We start from the raw sequence: 18,288 nt of genomic DNA on the forward strand, positions 1-18,288 counted from the left end.
CAGGGACAAATAAGCACTTTAATGATGCTTTGTAACTGTTAATGAAGACAAAAAGAAGCCTTTGTTAAGATCTTGTTACACAAATCCATATGAGAAATAGGTGTATTTCTGAAGTACCTAAACTCTTTGGGCTCGTTTATACTTCACGCTCAGAACGCGTACACGCACGTACCATGGCTGCCACATGTTCATTTGATGCACCCTCTGAGCAGATCCTCAGAAATTAATGCAACGCATGCGTGAGTTGCAGTACCAACAAACGTGACGTCAGAGTCTCTGTTTACTATCTACATGTAACAGAAAGCCTATATGCGGATCCAAGTATGTTCGATGTGCACGCTTCGATGTTTGATGAATGGTTCGATGTGGTGAAGCAAAATGCCGACATACAAATGATAAAAAGTGGTGTTTTTATATTCAAGCATCGCATATTCCTGATAGTAATGACCTGACAGCAGTAATTGCCACACAGAACACATTAAATGTATGATATTCCAACTCTCTGCACATTTAGAATCCTAAGATTTATACTTGATATCAATTTCATGATGAAATGCATTAAAGTATGTATGTTAAATTTTACAGATAAATCATTAATTTCATTTAAATAGTGAACACTGTTAATAATTACACACATGGGGGTGACATGGTGGTGGAGCGGTAGCATTGCTGTCTCGCAGGGAGTCACATCGCTGGTATTCCCTGCCTGGAGTTTACATGTTTTCCTGCTGGATTTCCACATCCCTGGATTGATGGATTTAATCATTAAACATCCTTTTCAGAGATATTGTGGTAAGGTGTCATCGGAATTTAATGGGTGTTCCAGGCAATTCACAAGACAGCGAAGCTCAACCTATTCTCACCGTGATAATATCTCGCAATGCCACCTGGTGGATTCTTTCAGATTTACGTAAAGTACACTCGCAAGTATCAACAGTAAAATGTTTGCATAGCAGGAGCATCCGCTGCAGCATGCATTGCGTTGCGTGAAGTGTAAACCTGGCCTAAAAGTGTTACCACATGTTAAATTTAACAAATCAATTAGAATGCCCCACTAAATTCATTTTGATATGATTTCTCCCTTAATTTCTCTTATTCAAAACATCTGTTAAGTACTGCTTAAAAGACACATAGCACTAGCTTGGAAATGGTCACAAGATTTCATGATTACACAGAAGCGTAATTAAAAATATGAATTAATTCAAAACTGAAGACATCTGTAACAGCTTAGGTCAGGCGCTCCTTCTTGAGGAGATACCTTGTATGACTTTCTGAAACAAGGTCTGCCTTTTGTACAGTTTAGTAATTTGTGTTTCACAAATTAAATCTAATTAACTGAAATTATATTTTGTTTATATAAATTTAGTTTTATCTGTGTTTTCTTTGTTAAAAGAGTTTCTTTCTTTGTTAGTACCAGAACTGAACACATGCTGCCAGCTTTGTTGAAATGTTTGAATCAAATTAGTTAATTTTCTTTCATTCTAGTCTGAAAAGGAAGCCTTAAAAAGGCAGTACAGCATATTTCATTTCATAAAGTTGCTTACAGACTAACCTAGATAAGGAGAGATCTCTGGACAGTCCTTGAGGTAGACCCTGTTTTCATCTCTTGATGTTTCCGGTTTGCTTAGAGATGAACTCATCAGGCTGAGGTTTGTGTAGACATCCTGGGTTTTGGAGTAGTCAAACTGGGGCTCAGATGAACGAATAAGCACTGACACCATGCCCTTAAACCCACCCAGAGAAAAGTAAACTACAAAGGCAAACTGGAATCCAACTAGCAAAGCCAAAGTGCATGGGGAATCAAGAGAGCGAATGGGGCAGGGCATCTTACTTTTAAAAAATATAATGAGGAGATGGTAAAAGTGGTGAGATGAAAGAGTGGAGTCAAACAAAAATTGTATTTTCAGCGTGAAGGAGGCAGTTTACAGATAAGAGGCACATCTATCTTGATTGTCTACAGGGGAAAAACCCAACACTGTATCAAAAGAGGATGAAAGAAGTAACTGGTGCAAATTCAAAACAGATGTAGTGATCTTTTCCTGAAGTCAGAAGTGCAAACAGATCTGAAAAAGAAGAAAAACAGAAGCCTAAGGGTCAAGTTTGACCTAAGACATTGTATTAATGTTTGTGCAATATATATATTCTTTCATCAGTTTAAATAGCTACAAAGAATGCAAAAGTAAACAAATTTTGAACAGACAAAAATCTGAAATTGCAGTACAAAATTAAGAACTAAATTGGCATGATAATCGCTACACTTTGTATTACGAGATTCTTTTTTATTTGTTTCTAAGACAACACTACTATAACAAAAATAGATTTCTCATTTTTAATTTTAGGACAGCAAAAGATGTATTTTCTGTCCAGCAAATTAAGTTTTAAGTTTAAGTCAGATTCTTCTATATTGCTATAATATTTCATTCGGCTCTGTCTGTGGCAGCTCTATGATCTATGATGGTTAATGAAAAATCCTGCTACATGAAATCAATTATAAGGGACATTGGTGTAAAAAAATTAAATGTTCTCCTATTCTGTTAGCACCCAGTGATCAGTGACATCAACTTTCAATTTAAGGACCACTAACTAGCATACTCTTTTGGCTTGTGAAGTCACTGTACCACTGCTTACTACAACTTATGAAAACATTATTACAATGTAAGCTATTTCATTGCAAAAACTATACAATATGGATAAGTTTAACACCAGTTTCTAGAAATGTAATTTACTGGCACTGACCACTTGCAGTTATTAAATAAACATTTCTTATTGTAATATTTATAATTTATCAACAGATGCTGTCAACATTTTGCAGCACAAAGGAGCATGTTAGGTAGCAAAAACATGACCAGGGCCTTTTAAAACACACTAACTGGTGGCACTAAGGAAGGCAAAAGACTTATGAAAAAAAAAAAACAAAAAACAAAGAGTGGCATTTGATCACACAAATTGCTATGGGTATGTCGCCTTTAAAATACTGCTTACATTTCAAAAGACACTCCGTGCACCTGGTTTTTCTGTTTTTTTTTTATGTAACTGAAACAGTTATTACCAAACTTATCAACAACTCAAACCATTACTTATTATATGTTCTCAGCCCATTCGATGTGGTGGGGTGCAGTTTGATTGGAAAATGTGATAGCTAATGGGCCTGGTTTTGCTGTTTGTTTTCTGTTCATATTTAACATGGTGAACTTTATACCTACAACGTGCAGGTAGAAACTGAAATTGTTAAGGGCTGCATGTATGAGTGATGGGTAAAGTACCTCATATACACATGTAAGATGATCAAAATATGTACTAAGCTAGAGGACCAACTGCATTTAATTTACAAATAACAAGGCAAGATATCCATCTTATTTAAGGCAAATATGAAAAGTATAAGCAAAAGTAAAATAATAATAATAATAATGCATAATTTCATGCTGAAAATAATTAGCCTGACTTCTAACGCAATATTATGTTCCTAAGCCTTTTCAGCACAGAACCTTCAGATTTTTCCATTTTGTTAATACATTTTAAAATGCATTAATGCTACATGTGGATGCCTAGTTTTAAATACAAAATTCCTTCATTAATCTTTCATTTTAGGATAATAAAATGTTCTAGTTCTGTGAGTCAGTGATATTTATTTTAGGAAACACGTTTTAACATTGAAAATGTACCAAGCCAAATAAGTATTGACTGCAGAACAGTAACTAACTTTAGGAGAAAGCTTTATTTTGACTTCATTATTATAAAGATTGCATCAAGTAATGACGCAAATTGTAATGCAGATAGAAAACCAAAATTACTACTTTTTGTTTTAATTAAATAATGATACTCTTGTCAGGTTCAAAATGAAAGGCTTAGATGCTATATTTCTGTTGTTCATTAAAAGGTGCTAAATTCATGCAGTGTCTTGATCTTTCATATGTCTTTTTTATTTTGATTTCTAAGGGGCACTGTAAGGGAGAGATTATAACATTAAAAATATGGAGTCCAAAATGAATAACACTTTTTTTTGTATTTTGTATTTTATATATTATATACTGTACATTATATATATATATATATATATATATATATATATATATATATATATATATATATATATATATATATATATATATATATATATATATATATATATATATATATATATATAAATAAAAAGCCCTACTGAGCTGTTTAATTACTTTACTAAATAAGTGACTGGCCAGGGCTTAAAAAGAATATTGTGCCTATGACTGTGGTTTAGGAGAAGAAAATTGCCTTGACTGAATGGAGTGGTTTTTTTGCCATCTATAGTGTCAGATGAGTGCAGATTAAATGGCAAGCATTCTTCTTCTCATTGCAGTGAATCAGACCGTCCACACCGGCTTTGCCTACTTGCATTCATTTGGATGCGCATTCAGACAACATTAAAAAAACGCTGCATGCAGCTTTTTTTGGGGGTCAGTTTCAGCCAAAATCCCGATGAGTGTGAAGAAAACTTCTGTATTGCGTTTACATGTCATTCATTTAACGTTCTGGAGGACAGATATGTAACATTACTACTATATATACACATACACACACACACATTATCATCAAATAATGACAATAATGGAGAATTTGAAACAGTTTGTAGGTTCGCGCTAATGAAGTAACTTTAGCTATTATGGATTATTAATGTTGGTGGGTGAGTGCATAGGCGAGTACCGTTTGTATTTTTGCTTACTTTAAAGGTGACCAGTAGATGACAAGTAGCCACTCTTAAGGGCTAACACTGTCTCGCATATTGGTTGACCAGCGTGTAATATGGTGTTGTACCAGCTTTTCTTTTTTCACATTTCTTCATAGATTACACACACAATGTGCAGTCAGAGGGTGAATCCAGTAGCGGCGGCAATGTTTTCTCTGTCTACGTCGCCGTATCGGGAGGATTTTTAAACATAAGGAGCTCAGTGTTCAGGTCTAATAAAGCCAACTGATACATATTTCATGAATCCAATAAAGGCCAAAGCTCAAACCCCACAGGATAAAAACACTCTGGACTGCATGGTAACTGCCCTCCACATTAAAACACAAGACACTACAATCTAGGCTGCAGGTTGGCATTTATCAGAAGCATATGAATGAGAATGTAATGTCATGTTGAAGTCAATTAAGCACCACTACAATACACAACTTAAAGGCCTACAGTAGGTCGCTCAGAGCGCAATCATTTAACCAAGATCTGAATGCCTGTGTGGACACGGCCTATCTTTGAAGTTCTTTACTTTTCCCCAAAATGACAGTTTTGGAAAATGAAGCATAATCTCATCACAATAAGCTCTGTCAAAGCCCTACATTTTTATACGTATATATGCATTATACAGTTTAAGCCAAACATATATGTTATTTTACAATAAATAAATGTACTGTAGATATAAAAAATGCTTAGCTTGCTAAAGAAAATATGCATGTTACGTAAACTTGGAACTAAAAGTGTAATAAACTATGTAACTTTGTAATAGTGAAACTGAGAAGATGATGAGTAATGAAGAAATAAAAATAAGAGCTATCCCATCTGTCCTGTTTCTAATCACACATGCTTCACCCCCCCTTTCCCACCCCTCAACCTCTCTTCAAAGCAATCGATTGCAAGTGCATCATCATAAAAATTGACTGGACACTCTACATTGGCCCCTGTGTGAATGGTTTAAGTCAGCATTCCGCAAAACTTTACGACCTGAAGGCCCAATTCTAATAAAGATCAATGGCTACTCCCACGCAGAAATGAGCACAATTACAAACAGGAAATAAAATTGAAGTGCATCCTGGGGGATGTAGCTTGGGGGGAATTAAACAACTCTGTAGATATCTTCAACGGGGGTATATTATATTATGAACAAGTATCATCTGCACTGTGACCCAAAAGTAGCTAAGAAACACTGGTTTAGGGGTGTGTGTTTGACTAGTTCTGTGTCCTGCCCTGTGCCCAGGGCTGCAAGGAAAGACCTTGTCCCTACTCCCATAATGCAGCACTGGAAAAAGCTAGCATAAATAAATTCATTCCAAAGGTGAAATGCAAGAAAAAAAAAGAAACAATACCAAAATAAATAATAAATACATGCAAAAACGTTTTGTGGTGCAACTCCAGTAAATAAATGTGTGACTTGCAGCACTATCTATTTTGCAAAAATAAAACTTCACTGGCTCTAGTGGTAAACACAAATTGTTTCAAGGACAGACAGGAAAAATTATTTTTAAAATAAAGGTTTGGATGAGTATGTAATTACAGTATACAGTATGTATATAGTTACAAATTGTTTACTTGTTGCTTCAGAGAGAGGTGTAGTGCGTGTGTTTGTATTGTATTTTATGTGCGTTCATTAAAAACAAATTAAGTGCATAGGGATGAAAGCTCCAATCAGGGTTTTTTTTTTTTTAATACTTATACCGATCATTGACATCATGGTGCTGGATCGGCTGATTCGGATACCAATTTTTTTTTCTTTATCTCCTTAAAAACTTTTACGCTAACCTTGTACATAACCTGACGCATGGATGCCTTGTGCTCTATATGAAGTATATTGGCAGTTAAATGAACTGCAATGGTGCCGATCAGGGCTGAAGCAGTTTGGTTGCTGCTTATGTGTCTGTTGCTCTGTCTGTAAACTTTGGTTTTTGTAACAATATGAGGATTACTTACACATGAGATCAGCTCTTATCTATTGGGAACAGACTTCATTTATCCTCATCTGATCAAGGACACCTACATACGGATTTACTATTTATGAACCCTCTGACTGCAAACTTCGTGTCCCAGCCAGGTAACTTGCACCTTAAGCGGAGAAGGGGGAAAACACGTAGGGTCTCTCATGCCGTTCAGCAGCCGCACTTTATAGGGACCTCTTCCCAGTCTAATTTTATCTACAATCGGATTACTGAGGAACAAAACAGATTAACTTAATATTCTCCTCTCAACATGTAAGGATTATTTTCTCTCTTCAGGGTATTGCTTTGTGGAGACATGGCTTATTGCATCAGTTCCTCACTCTGCATTAGAAATGCCAGGGTTTCTGCTTTACAGAGCAGATAGTGATGTTGATCGTTGCGACAAGTCAAAAGGCAGTGAAGTTTAAACATTCATGTAGTGATGTTTCCATATTATCGAAGCACTTCTCCAGGATTCTGGAACTATTTTCTATTAACTTTAAACCATTCTATTCACCTCAAGAATTATCTTTATAAATTCTTGTTGGAGTTTACATCCTGCCTGAGGCAAATATAACTGATGAGCAGCAGCAGTTGGCAGACTATATCACTAATTTGGAGAACAGTCATGCAAACAATTATAGCGATGAGCGACTTTAATAACAAAAACCTAACCAATCAAGAATCCCAGATAAAACAGCTTGATAAATGCCCCACCAGTACTTGAAGACTTTGGATCACTGCTATTGCGCTATAAGGACACATACCAGGCTTTACCTCATGCGGCACTGGGTAATTCTATCCATGTTATGCTACAGTTGCTACCCACTTATACTGATGAGTCAGCTGAATCATTACAAGGTTATTTGGACTTTACATATTGGGATGTTTTTAAAAATGTTTGTGAAAACATTAATGGGCTGACTGACACTGTTACATCTTATAGCAGATTCTGGGAAGAGGTTTGCATTGGTCATGGTTCACCAAAGAACTAAAGAAACCCATTAAACTGGTGAAGAGAATGCCTATGGACAGGCCAGGAATAGGATAAACAATGCAATCTGATATACTAAATGGAAACACAAAAATAAACTGAAGCTTCAGTTTTCTGCAAACAACAACTCATCTGCATGGAGAAGTCTTCAGTCTATTACAAATTACAAAAAGACATCTCCCAGTGCTTACTTACATTCATCCCTCCCTGATAAAGTTAATAAGTTTTACTGTACTGTGTTATCTACAGTCCCACTGCTCCTCCACTTCTGAAGTGTTTTTGGCATAGTATATCATACCAGATTGCTTTAAATCTTCTGTCAATGGTCCTGTTCCCAAAAGTGATAAAATGAGCTGCCTTAATGATTACAGGCCTATTGCCTTTACATCAGTCCTAATTAAAATATTTGCACTGCTTGTTCTAAACCAATCTGAAGTCTGCTACTGCTACAGATCTTGACCCTCTTCAGTTTGCACATGAAGCAAATAGATCTGTGGACAATGCCATTAACATGGGCCTTCACTTTGAGCCGAGCATCTGGACTGTAAAGAAACTGACGCCAGAATACTGTTTGTAGACTTCAGTTCAGCTTTTAACACCATTGTCCCTGAACCGTTGTTAACTTAACTTCTGCAGACTGAACTAAATCCTTCCATCTGTAAATGGATTTACAGTTTTCTGTAAATGGAAACAGTATGTTTGTGTGGGCTCCCTCCTCTCACACTGTCTCCATATTAGCACAGGTGCACCTCAAAGCTGTGTACTTCCCCCCCTACTTTATTCCCTGTACACCAATGGCTGGAGGTCAATTATTCCTTCAATAAAAATCATTAAGTTCACGGATGACACCTCTTTTACTGGTCTAATTACTAATGGTAACAAAACAGCTTATAGAAAAGTGCTGTCTCGTCTTGTGTTTTGGTGTGCTTCCAACAACCAATACCACCAGCTCAATACCACCAAGACAGTGGAAATGGTAGATCACTTTTGCAAACAACCCCTCCATTACAAATTAATAATTCTGCAGTCAATATGGTAGATTTCTTCAAATATCTGGGCACAACTATCACAAACACTCTCAGCTGGTACAATAACGCCGCTTCCATCACTAAAAAGCCTCAGCAGTAGTTGTACTTCTTATACCAACTAAATAAATTGAAGACCAGTATAGATCTCGTGTCATTAACCATGTCATAAGGATCACCACAGACTCATCATTCCAAAAATTTCCCTCTAGTAAATGCTTCAGGTCAGTTAAAACTAAAACTAATAGAAACCCCAATAGTTTCTTTCTCTGAGCCATATCCCTCTCATACTAGTAATTTAGCCTGTTTTCTCTGTACATTCATGTGTTCTGTCATATACTATACAAAGGTGTGTGTGGGTACAGCATGTGTACATGTTTGTATGTGCACCTGCATACACACTCACACTTTCACAACATCCTTTGCACATTTCCTCTATAATTGTACTATTCTGCAATTTTTTGAATTTTTTTTAAGCTATTTATGTTATTTTTATGTAATGTTGTGTTCGGTTATAAGCAGCTCCAAGTGTACCAAGTCAAATTTCTGTACATTAAGTATTGGCAAATGAAAGTTATTCTGATTCTGATTGTGATAAACACTGCTTAAAAGTAAATATACCTAGATGTTTTAGTCATTTTAATCATTACTTTCACTACAGCTTTTTGCTGTTAAAATATACATTTTGTACATTTATACAGGTGTTTTTCTCCCAGTAGACCAGCTAGACATTTCTAATTGTTGAAGTGAAATTATAAATATGGATTACCATTTTAATTATGCAGTACTTGTTTCTTATCAAAGCTTATACTGTAAGATGCACACAAACAATTAACACAGGACAAATCTTTAAAAACAATGCAAATCTATCAAATGTTCATAAGATGTTTATTAAAAAGATAGAAGGCTAACAAGCTTAAAATGTTTACAAGTAAAATACACAAATTTTACAGTTAGGCTAACAAGCTTACGGTTTACAAAGCAGCAAATTAAAACTCTTCATTATCTTTTCTTTTTCTAAATGAAAATATAAGTTGCTGTACTTAACGTAAGCTCACTCAGACAAGAAATGCAAGAAATGCAAGTAAAAAGGTCTGAATTCATTAAAGCATTTTTTATTTTGCCATTTCTCTAATTTCACAGGATGGCTCATCAGATTCCTTTTTTTTCCAGTGTATTATTCTACTTTCTTTAATGTAAAAGCCAATATCCTGGTCTTCCATCCCTCTAGTAAAGTCAGCCTTGCTACTCTCTGTTGATAGGAAGTTCACAGCAAAAAATACTTGCACTTACTTAACTGCCGTAATTGCTTGCATAAAGGAGCACAACAATTAAATTACCATATAGTATAGAAAAGAAGATGCTGAAAAAATCTTTTTTTTTTTTTTAAAAAATCTCTCAATTTATTGAATGAATCTTGTGTATAGAAAAATTCTTCAACTTACAGTAGATTGGCAGCCAATCAATCAGAGCATCACTATAACTGCAGTTGCAATACTTGAAGCACAAAAGACAATGTTTTCAAAAAGGGACACAGTGTTCTCAAAAAGGGGGGCACATTGTGACAAGCAGTATAACTTTGTAATGCTATGAGATATGAAATCTAAACTTGGTACAATTATAGCCGACAGAGTAAGGTACAATCAAAAATTGATTCCAGGGTTGTGCATTAGAAAATGTCTTGGTTATGTACTCTAAAATCCTGTTTCTTAGAGAGAAAACCCTAAAGTGTCCATTTTTATTTTGTGTTTAATTTAGGTGGTATTGGTGTTAACAGAGGTTTTTATTCATATTAATACTTTCTTTTAAAAATCTGGCTTGCTATACTCACTATTCTTCAGCCATTTGCAGCTCCTTTATTACCTAAGCTGAATAATAGCTATTCATTTTTGGGTATGTAATTTTTGCACAATAAGGCCAAAAACCCCTTAGTGCATAAGACAATGCTTCTTCCTAGTTTGCATCTGCAGAGAGGCAGCTGTAAAAAATTGCAGTTGTTGAAAAGTTTGTGTCTGTATCTTTGAAAGTAAAATTCATATTTCACATTCAAACTTTTGTGCTTATTGAAGACTAAAACAGACATTAGCAAATTTTACTGTATGACCGATGACTGATGTACGCAATGTGATGGCTGCAGCATACTTTACGTAGAGAAACTGCAATATTAGAAAAGGCTAAACACAAAATCTAAAAGTTCCTCTTTCATACTTTACATTTTCAACATCAAAGTGGTTAAATATTCCTCTAAACAAAACAGAAAATGGCACATTTAATTTGCATGGCTATAAACAATGCCGATCAAGATAAGGAAATTCGCATTATTCACAGGAAGAGATCTTATAGCCATTAGGTTGCTGTATCTTATAAAACACAATGACACATATATATTTTATTATAACATTGCAACTATGCAGCACAGACACACAGTGGTAGTGGTTACAAAGCTGCATAATTTTCTGTGCAAAACAAATATCATAGAAGAATATCTTAAGACAGCTTTGTGTATCATTTACTTTGTAATAATTCTAAACATGTTATTGGTATAGCACTACCATTGCTTTAAGTCAGAAGTTTAAAACTATTTATATATCCTGCAATAGCCTCTATATTTTTTTTTATTTGCTATCTTCTATACTTTAAAAAAATTGCAAATTTGTGCATCAGTTCTTCAATGGAACAAGACAGAAAGTTGGATTAGCAACAGCCATACCTGTGTAAAATGGAGGCACACCCGGTTCTCAGAATGATAATACTCCCCTTCGTTTCAAAGTATAATGTGACATAAGAGTAGAGGCTCCAGCTCGTCACGCCGTCTGGTCAGCCAGGCACCATTATTTAGATCCATTTTAATACCTTGAAAAGTATAAAAAGGAGAAGCTATTTGCAAAAACACAAATAGTTTTCTACAAAGTCTACATTTGTCAATGTAATTATGCAATTAGCTTGGCAATACATGACACTACATGATTTCCTTACCTTAACACTGGCACTTGTGTACAAGGAAAAATGTCCAATACCCTTTGGTGAAGGTTAGCAGGTTTCACTCTCTCTGACCAAACAAATCTCACTACAGTGCATTGTTCAACAGTGGTACAATCCTGCAGTGCAGCATCCATGTTCATTTGACAGACTAATGGCAGTGCACTGCACATGTTCGAACTACCCATTAGCTATCACAAACAGGTTGTATTTTGTCAGCTTCTATCCATAGCTGTTTGTGCATAATTTTCTAATTGCCTTTACCTTTTGATTTACCTTCATAAGTTTGCCTTTTTAAAGAATAATTAATGCATTTTAGTGTAAGTCACTTTATAAAGGATATCATGTTTATAAGCTTCCCTCATCTTTTTCAGTTCAATAGACCTTAGGTTGGCATAATCTGCTGTCTAACTCAAATAATGTGATTTAAAAAAGGTGGTAGCAGGCTTCACAACTGCCAGAGTATGTTTATTTTTTGAACAGCCAAATATTTTTTTATCTGTCTCCTCTTGTCTACTGCAGTACTGTGCTCTACTCTTCCTGACAGAATTCAGTTTCCTACACACACTGGTGCTTTATCTGTTTTCTGTTCAGATGGAGGATTGGATAGGGGATAGGATTCCAATTCTCATGTTTTCATTTCTGCTTTATCCTGTATATGATTTTTATAAATAGTAGTGTGCCCACTGTGCTTCTCGGGTTGTAGGAAGAAAAAAAAGGATGTAGTACTGGGAATAGCTAAGGTAGCTAAGGTACAAGCTGAACACTGAACTGAGTAAAGCACCATTCAAGTCAATTGCTATTCAGAGACTGCTGACTGCTTTGTATCATTTTTTTTTTTCTTTAAATACCAACCCATTTCCAAAAAAAGTTCTGACACTTTCTAAATATGCAATAAAAAACAAAATCTGTAATTTGGAAGTGTGGCTTTGTAGACATAAGAGTCCATGTGCTTGACTGGCCTGTTTGCAGTCCAGATCTGTCTCCTATTGAAAATGCCTGCCACATCATGAAGAAGAGAATCAAACAATGGCGACCATGGACTGCTGAGCAGCTCATGTCTCATATACTGCAAGAATGGGCAAAAATTCCACTTGAAAAACTGCAAAAATTAGTTTCTTCAGATCCCAAATGATTAAGATGTGCAATTAAAATAAAAGGAGATGTGACACAGTGGTAAACTCATGTGTTGCAGGCACCAATTTCTAAATTTGTTTATGTATAACAAAAAGAATTAAGTTTGTAGGTGAAGACACTGAAAAATCTTTTCTTTGTCCTTTTACCTGTTAAATAAAGGTTTGAGTGAATTACCAAATTACAGATTTTCATTTTTAATGCATTTTTAGAAAGAGTCACAGCTTTTTTGGAAATGTGGCTTATAAAAACATATTGTTTTCCTTATTCTTTAGTTATTTAAACTACAGCTAATCTCAGTATTATTTTCTAAGACATTACAGGCATGAATTATGGCCCTCTGTGTACAAGAGTGCCTCCCCACTGTAATTGTACAGAGTTAACCATTATTTAACTATCAACCGCTCTCTCATTACAAGTGATTTCTTTTACAACTGTGCTAGTGATGCACCAAATGAAAATTCTTGGCTGAAATCAAATTTCACAAAAATGCCGAATACTGAATGAATATAATTTTTTTTCATTTTTGCTCATTTGTTTTTGTACCATTGCATAAAATTTCACTATAGATGTATGCCATTCAATTAAATTAAATATAAAACTACAAGTTAATGAACAATCATTTTATTGTTAAAGACAGTTTTTTTTTTTTTTTTTTAAACAGGACATATTAAAAATAAACAACTGAAAATACATAAAAAAATGTAAATAGTAACAGAGTAGAAAAGGTTTGCAAATAATACTTGATGACTTATAATAGAAGTCATCAACAAATGTACACTTTTCATGCTAAAAAAAGTTTTGAAAAACAGCTTAAAACCAATACAAGAGAGTAGCTGAAGAAGTACCATGAGCTTGGCAAACATAGCTTGGCTAGAATGACTGTGTTCTCATAATTTTCGTGTAAATTTTAAGATCTTCCACCTGGCTATTAAATTGTATTTAGCATTTTGACTCAAACAAACACTGAATGTGCCTTTTTGTTTGCTATTTCCAGAGGAAAATTGGCCAACCCAGCCACAGGGGATGCACAAACCAGTGTGTTTCTTCATGGTCCCAAGCCTGGATAAATGTGCAGGGTTATGTCAGGAAGGGCATCTGGTGTAAAATTTTGCCAAATCAATATGTGGACAACAATACAAATTTCCATACCAAATCGGTCGACCCGGGGATTAACAATAACTGCTTCCAGTACTGTTAGCCAACAATGTGCTGGCGAAAATTGGGCTACTGTTGGTCGAAGAAGGAGAAGAAGAGGTGAGAGATGTGTCCAGAGGAAAGAGAAGAAGAGGAAGGTACAGAGAGTGGAACTGAGAGTAGAAACCTTGAATGATGGCAGAATGACTGGTAAGGCAAGAGATACCAGACTGATTGATATATTGTGCGTGCAAGAGACTAAATGGAAGGGGTGTAAGGCCAGGTGGATCAGAGGTGGATTCAAATTGTTCTATCATGTAGTGGATGGCAGGAGAAATGGGGTAGGGGTTATTCTGAAGGAACAGTATGTCGAGAGTGTTTTGGAAGTGAAGAGAGTGTCAGATGGAGTAATGATCATGAAGCTGGAAATTGGAGCTGTGATGATGAGTATTGTTAGTGCATATGCCCTGCAAGTTGGGTGTGCGATGGATGAGAATGAAGATTATTTTAGAGTGAGTTGGATGAAGTGATGAACAGTATACCCAAGGGACAAAAAGTGGTGATTGGAGCAGATTTCAATGGACATGTTGGTGAAGGGAATAGAGGAGATGAGGAGGTGATGGGTAGGTATTGTGTCAAGGAGAGGAATGAAGAAGGTCAGATGATTTTGCCAAAAGGATGGAAGAGGGAGGAACACAGGGTGACGTACAAGATTGGAGGAAGATGCACACAGATAGACTACATCCTAAGAGTTAATCTGAAGGAGATTGAAGACTGCAAAGTGGTGGCAAGGGAATGTTTAGTTAAGCTGCATAAGACGTTGGTCTGTAGGATGACGTTGGAGATCAAGATGAGGAAGAAAATCAGGGCAGAGCCAAGGATCAAATGGTGGAAGTTGAAAAAGGAAGGCTGCAAGGTTGAGTTTAGGGAGGAGGTGAGACAGGCACTGGGTGGCAGTGAAGAGTTACCAGACAGTTGGGCAACTACAGCAGATGTAGTAAGGGTGACAGCAAGAAGGGTGCTTAGCATGACATCTGGACAGAGGAAGGAGGAAAAGGAAACCTGGTGGTGGAATAGGGAAGTACAGGAGAGTATACTGAGGTAGATGATGGCAAAGAAGAAGTGGGATAGTCAGAGAGATGCAGAAAGTAGACAAGAGTACAAGGAGATAAGGCGCAAGGTGAAGAGAGAGGTGGCGAAGGCTAAAGAAAAGGCGTATGATGAGTTGTATGAGAGGTTGGACACAAAGGAGGGAAAAAAGGACCTGTACCGATTGGCTAGACAGAGGGACTGGCCTGGGAAATATGTGCAGCAGGTTAGGGTGATAAAGGATAAAGATGGAAACATACTCACAAGCAAGGAAAGTGTTTTGAGCAGATGGAAAGAGTACTTTGAGAGGCTGATGAATGAAGAGAACGAGAGAGAGAAGGTTGGATGATGTGGAGATAGTGAATCAGGAAGTGCAAAGGATTAGCAAGGAGGAAGTAAGGACAGTTATGAAGAGGATGAAAAATGGAAAGGCTGTTGGTCCAGATGACATACCTGTGGAAGCATGCAGGTATTTAGGAGAGATGGCAGTGGAGGTTTTAACCAGATTGTTTAATGGAATCTTGGAAAGTGAGAGGATGCCTGAGGAGTGGAGAAGAAGTGTGCTGGTGCCGATATTTAAGAATAAGGGGGATGTGCAGAACTGTAGTAACTATAGGGGGATAATATTGATGAGCCACAGCAAGAAGTTATGGGAAAGAGCAGTGGAAGCTAGGTTAAGAAGTGAGGTGATAATTAGTGAGCAGCAGTATGGTTTCATGCCAAGAAAAAGCACCACAGATGCGATGTTTGCTCTGAGGATGTTGATGGAGAAGTATAGAGAAGGCCAGAAGGAGTTACATTGCATATTTATGCTCTAGAGAAGAGAGGAATGAAGGTCAGTAGGAACAAGTCAGAATACATGTGTGTCAATGAGAGGTAGGTCAGTGGAATGGTAAGGATGCAAAGAGTAGAGTTGGTGAAGGTGGTTGAGTTGAAATACTTGGGATCAACAGCACAAAGTAATGAGGATTGTGGAAAAGAGGTGAAAAAGTGCAGGCAAGGTGGAATGGGCGGGGAAGAGTGTCAGGAGTAATTTGTAACAGATGGGTATCAACAAGAGTGAAAGGGAAGGTGTACAGGATGGTATTGAGACCAGTTATGTTATATATGTATTGGAGACGGTGGCACTAACCACAAAGCCGGAGACAGAGCTGGAGGTAGCAGAGTTAAAGATGCTAACATTTGCACTGGATGTGACGAGGCTGGATAGGATTCAAAATTAGTACATTAGAGGGTCAGCTCAAGTTGGATCACTGGGAGACAAAGTCAGAGAGGCGAGATTGCGGTGGTTTGGACATGTGCAGATCAGTGATGCCGAGTATATTGGGAGAAGGACGTTAAGTATAGAGCAGCCAAGGAAGAGGAAGGCCTAAGAGAAGGTTAATGGATGTGGTGAGAGAGGACATGCAGGTGCTGGGTGTAACTGAGAAAGATGCAGGGGACAGAAATATATGGAAATAGATGATCCACTGGGGCAACCTTTAACGAGAGCAGCCGAAAGAAGAATAAGAAGATGATGATGAATATTGGCCAAAAATGTGTTCCCATCCCACTCCCTCTCTTTGGGTGTCTCAATGGAGATTTCAGCTCTCCCATTTAAAACAAGAAGTTCTTTGTGTGAACAGCAAGCCAACAGCTGTATTTAACTAAAACTCAGCTAATTAATCCTGCAGAGTTAAGGGATGTGATCAAATGATTTAACAAGGGTAAGTCATACAATTATATATATATATATATATATATATATATATATATATATATACACATATACACTGTATATCATATCTTTTTTTACGCTGTTGTCTGCAGTGGCAGGGGTACCTGGTTTGTTTAAATTGCTTCAACTGAGCTGTTGTTAACTGGGATGGCACGGTGGCACAGTAGTAGCTCTTGCTGCCTCACAGTAAGGGCCGATTTATAATTCACGCTCAGAACACATACACGCCCGCATCATGGCTGCCACGCGTTCCCAGCGTTCATTTCACGCGTCCTCTGAGCAGGTCCTCAGAAATTAACGCGACAGCGGCGCGAGTTGCAGTACCAGCAAAAAGTCGGGGGACGCAGTGTGCTTTAAGTCGGAACGTGACGTCAGAGTCTCTGTTTACTATCTACTTGTGACAGCAAGCCTCTATGGAGATCCTTCGGTGATCGATGTGCGCGCTTTGCTGTTTGATGAATGGTTCAAAGTGGTGAAGCAAAATGCCGACATACAGATGCATTCGTGGTGCTTATATATTCAAGCGTCGCATATTCCCAATCGTAATGACACGATACATTTTAAAAGTCTCACATACCATCTTTTGTGCCGTCTATTTTTTTATTTTTTTACTTTACCTGCTATCAGGTCCAAGAAGCTCGTAGCGATTAAAAACTGGGATAGCGTTCGATGGTCTGCTTTAATAATAAAGTACGAGGTTAAAGAGGACTTTTCGAGATTAAAGCCGAAATTTCCACTTTAATCACAAAATACACGTTTTCACCGCGTCTTTTATTTTTTTCTCAGTGGCTCAAATACAGCGCTATACATTATGTTGCCGATGTGAAAAAAAATAAGATGGTACAAAAGATGGTATGTGAGACTTTTAAAATTTTTGGTGTCATTACAATCAGGAATATGCAACGCTTGAATATAAAAGCACCACGAATGCATCTGTATGTCGGCATTTTGCTTCTCCACATCGAAGCATTCATCCCGCAGGATCTGCATAGAGGCTTTCTGTCACATGTAGATAGTTCCCGAATGTAATGACACGATACATTTTAAAAGTCTCACATACCATCTTTTGTGATGTCTTTTTTATTTTTGCAACTTAACAACAGCAACATAATGTATAGCGTTATACAGTATTTCAACCACTGAGAAAAAAATAAAGGACACGGTAAAAACGTGTATTTTGTGATTAAAGTGGAAATTTCGGCTTTAATCTCGAAATGTCCACTTTAACCTCGTACTTTACTTTATCATTAAAGCAGACCATCGTAAACGTCATCCCAGTTTTTAATCGCTATGAGCTTCTTGGACCTATTCCAACTCTCTGCACATTTAGAATCTTTAGATTTATACTTCATATCACTTTCATGATGAAATGCATTAAAGTGTGTATGTTACATTTTACATATAATTTCTATAATCATAATTTAATTTAAATAATGAATACTGTTAATTACACACATGGGGGAATAATTACACACATGGGGGTGTCACGGTGGTGGAGCGATAGCACTGCTGTCTCACAGGGAGTTATGTTGTTGGTATATCCTGCTTGTATT

The 18,288-nt window shown here is 36.8% G+C and overlaps 1 protein-coding gene across 4 annotated transcripts in view; it reads right to left on the reverse strand.

Moving 5' to 3' along the window:
- Positions 1-18,288, reverse strand: part of b4galt3 (UDP-Gal:betaGlcNAc beta 1,4- galactosyltransferase, polypeptide 3) — an 86,471-nt gene that overhangs the window by 37,738 nt on the left and 30,445 nt on the right. For all 4 annotated transcript variants that reach the window (XM_039775412.1, XM_039775413.1, XM_039775415.1 and 1 more), the window contains exons 2-3: positions 11,390-11,532; positions 1,553-2,063 (exon numbers count right to left, since the gene is read on the reverse strand). In XM_039775412.1, the coding sequence (XP_039631346.1) occupies positions 1,553-1,826 (274 nt within the window). In that variant the 5' untranslated portion in view covers positions 1,827-2,063; positions 11,390-11,532. The remainder of the gene's footprint in view (positions 1-1,552; positions 2,064-11,389; positions 11,533-18,288) is intronic.

Source organism: Polypterus senegalus, chromosome 13 (assembly GCF_016835505.1).
Source record: "Polypterus senegalus isolate Bchr_013 chromosome 13, ASM1683550v1, whole genome shotgun sequence".
NCBI classification, from domain to species: Eukaryota; Metazoa; Chordata; class Cladistia; order Polypteriformes; family Polypteridae; genus Polypterus; species Polypterus senegalus.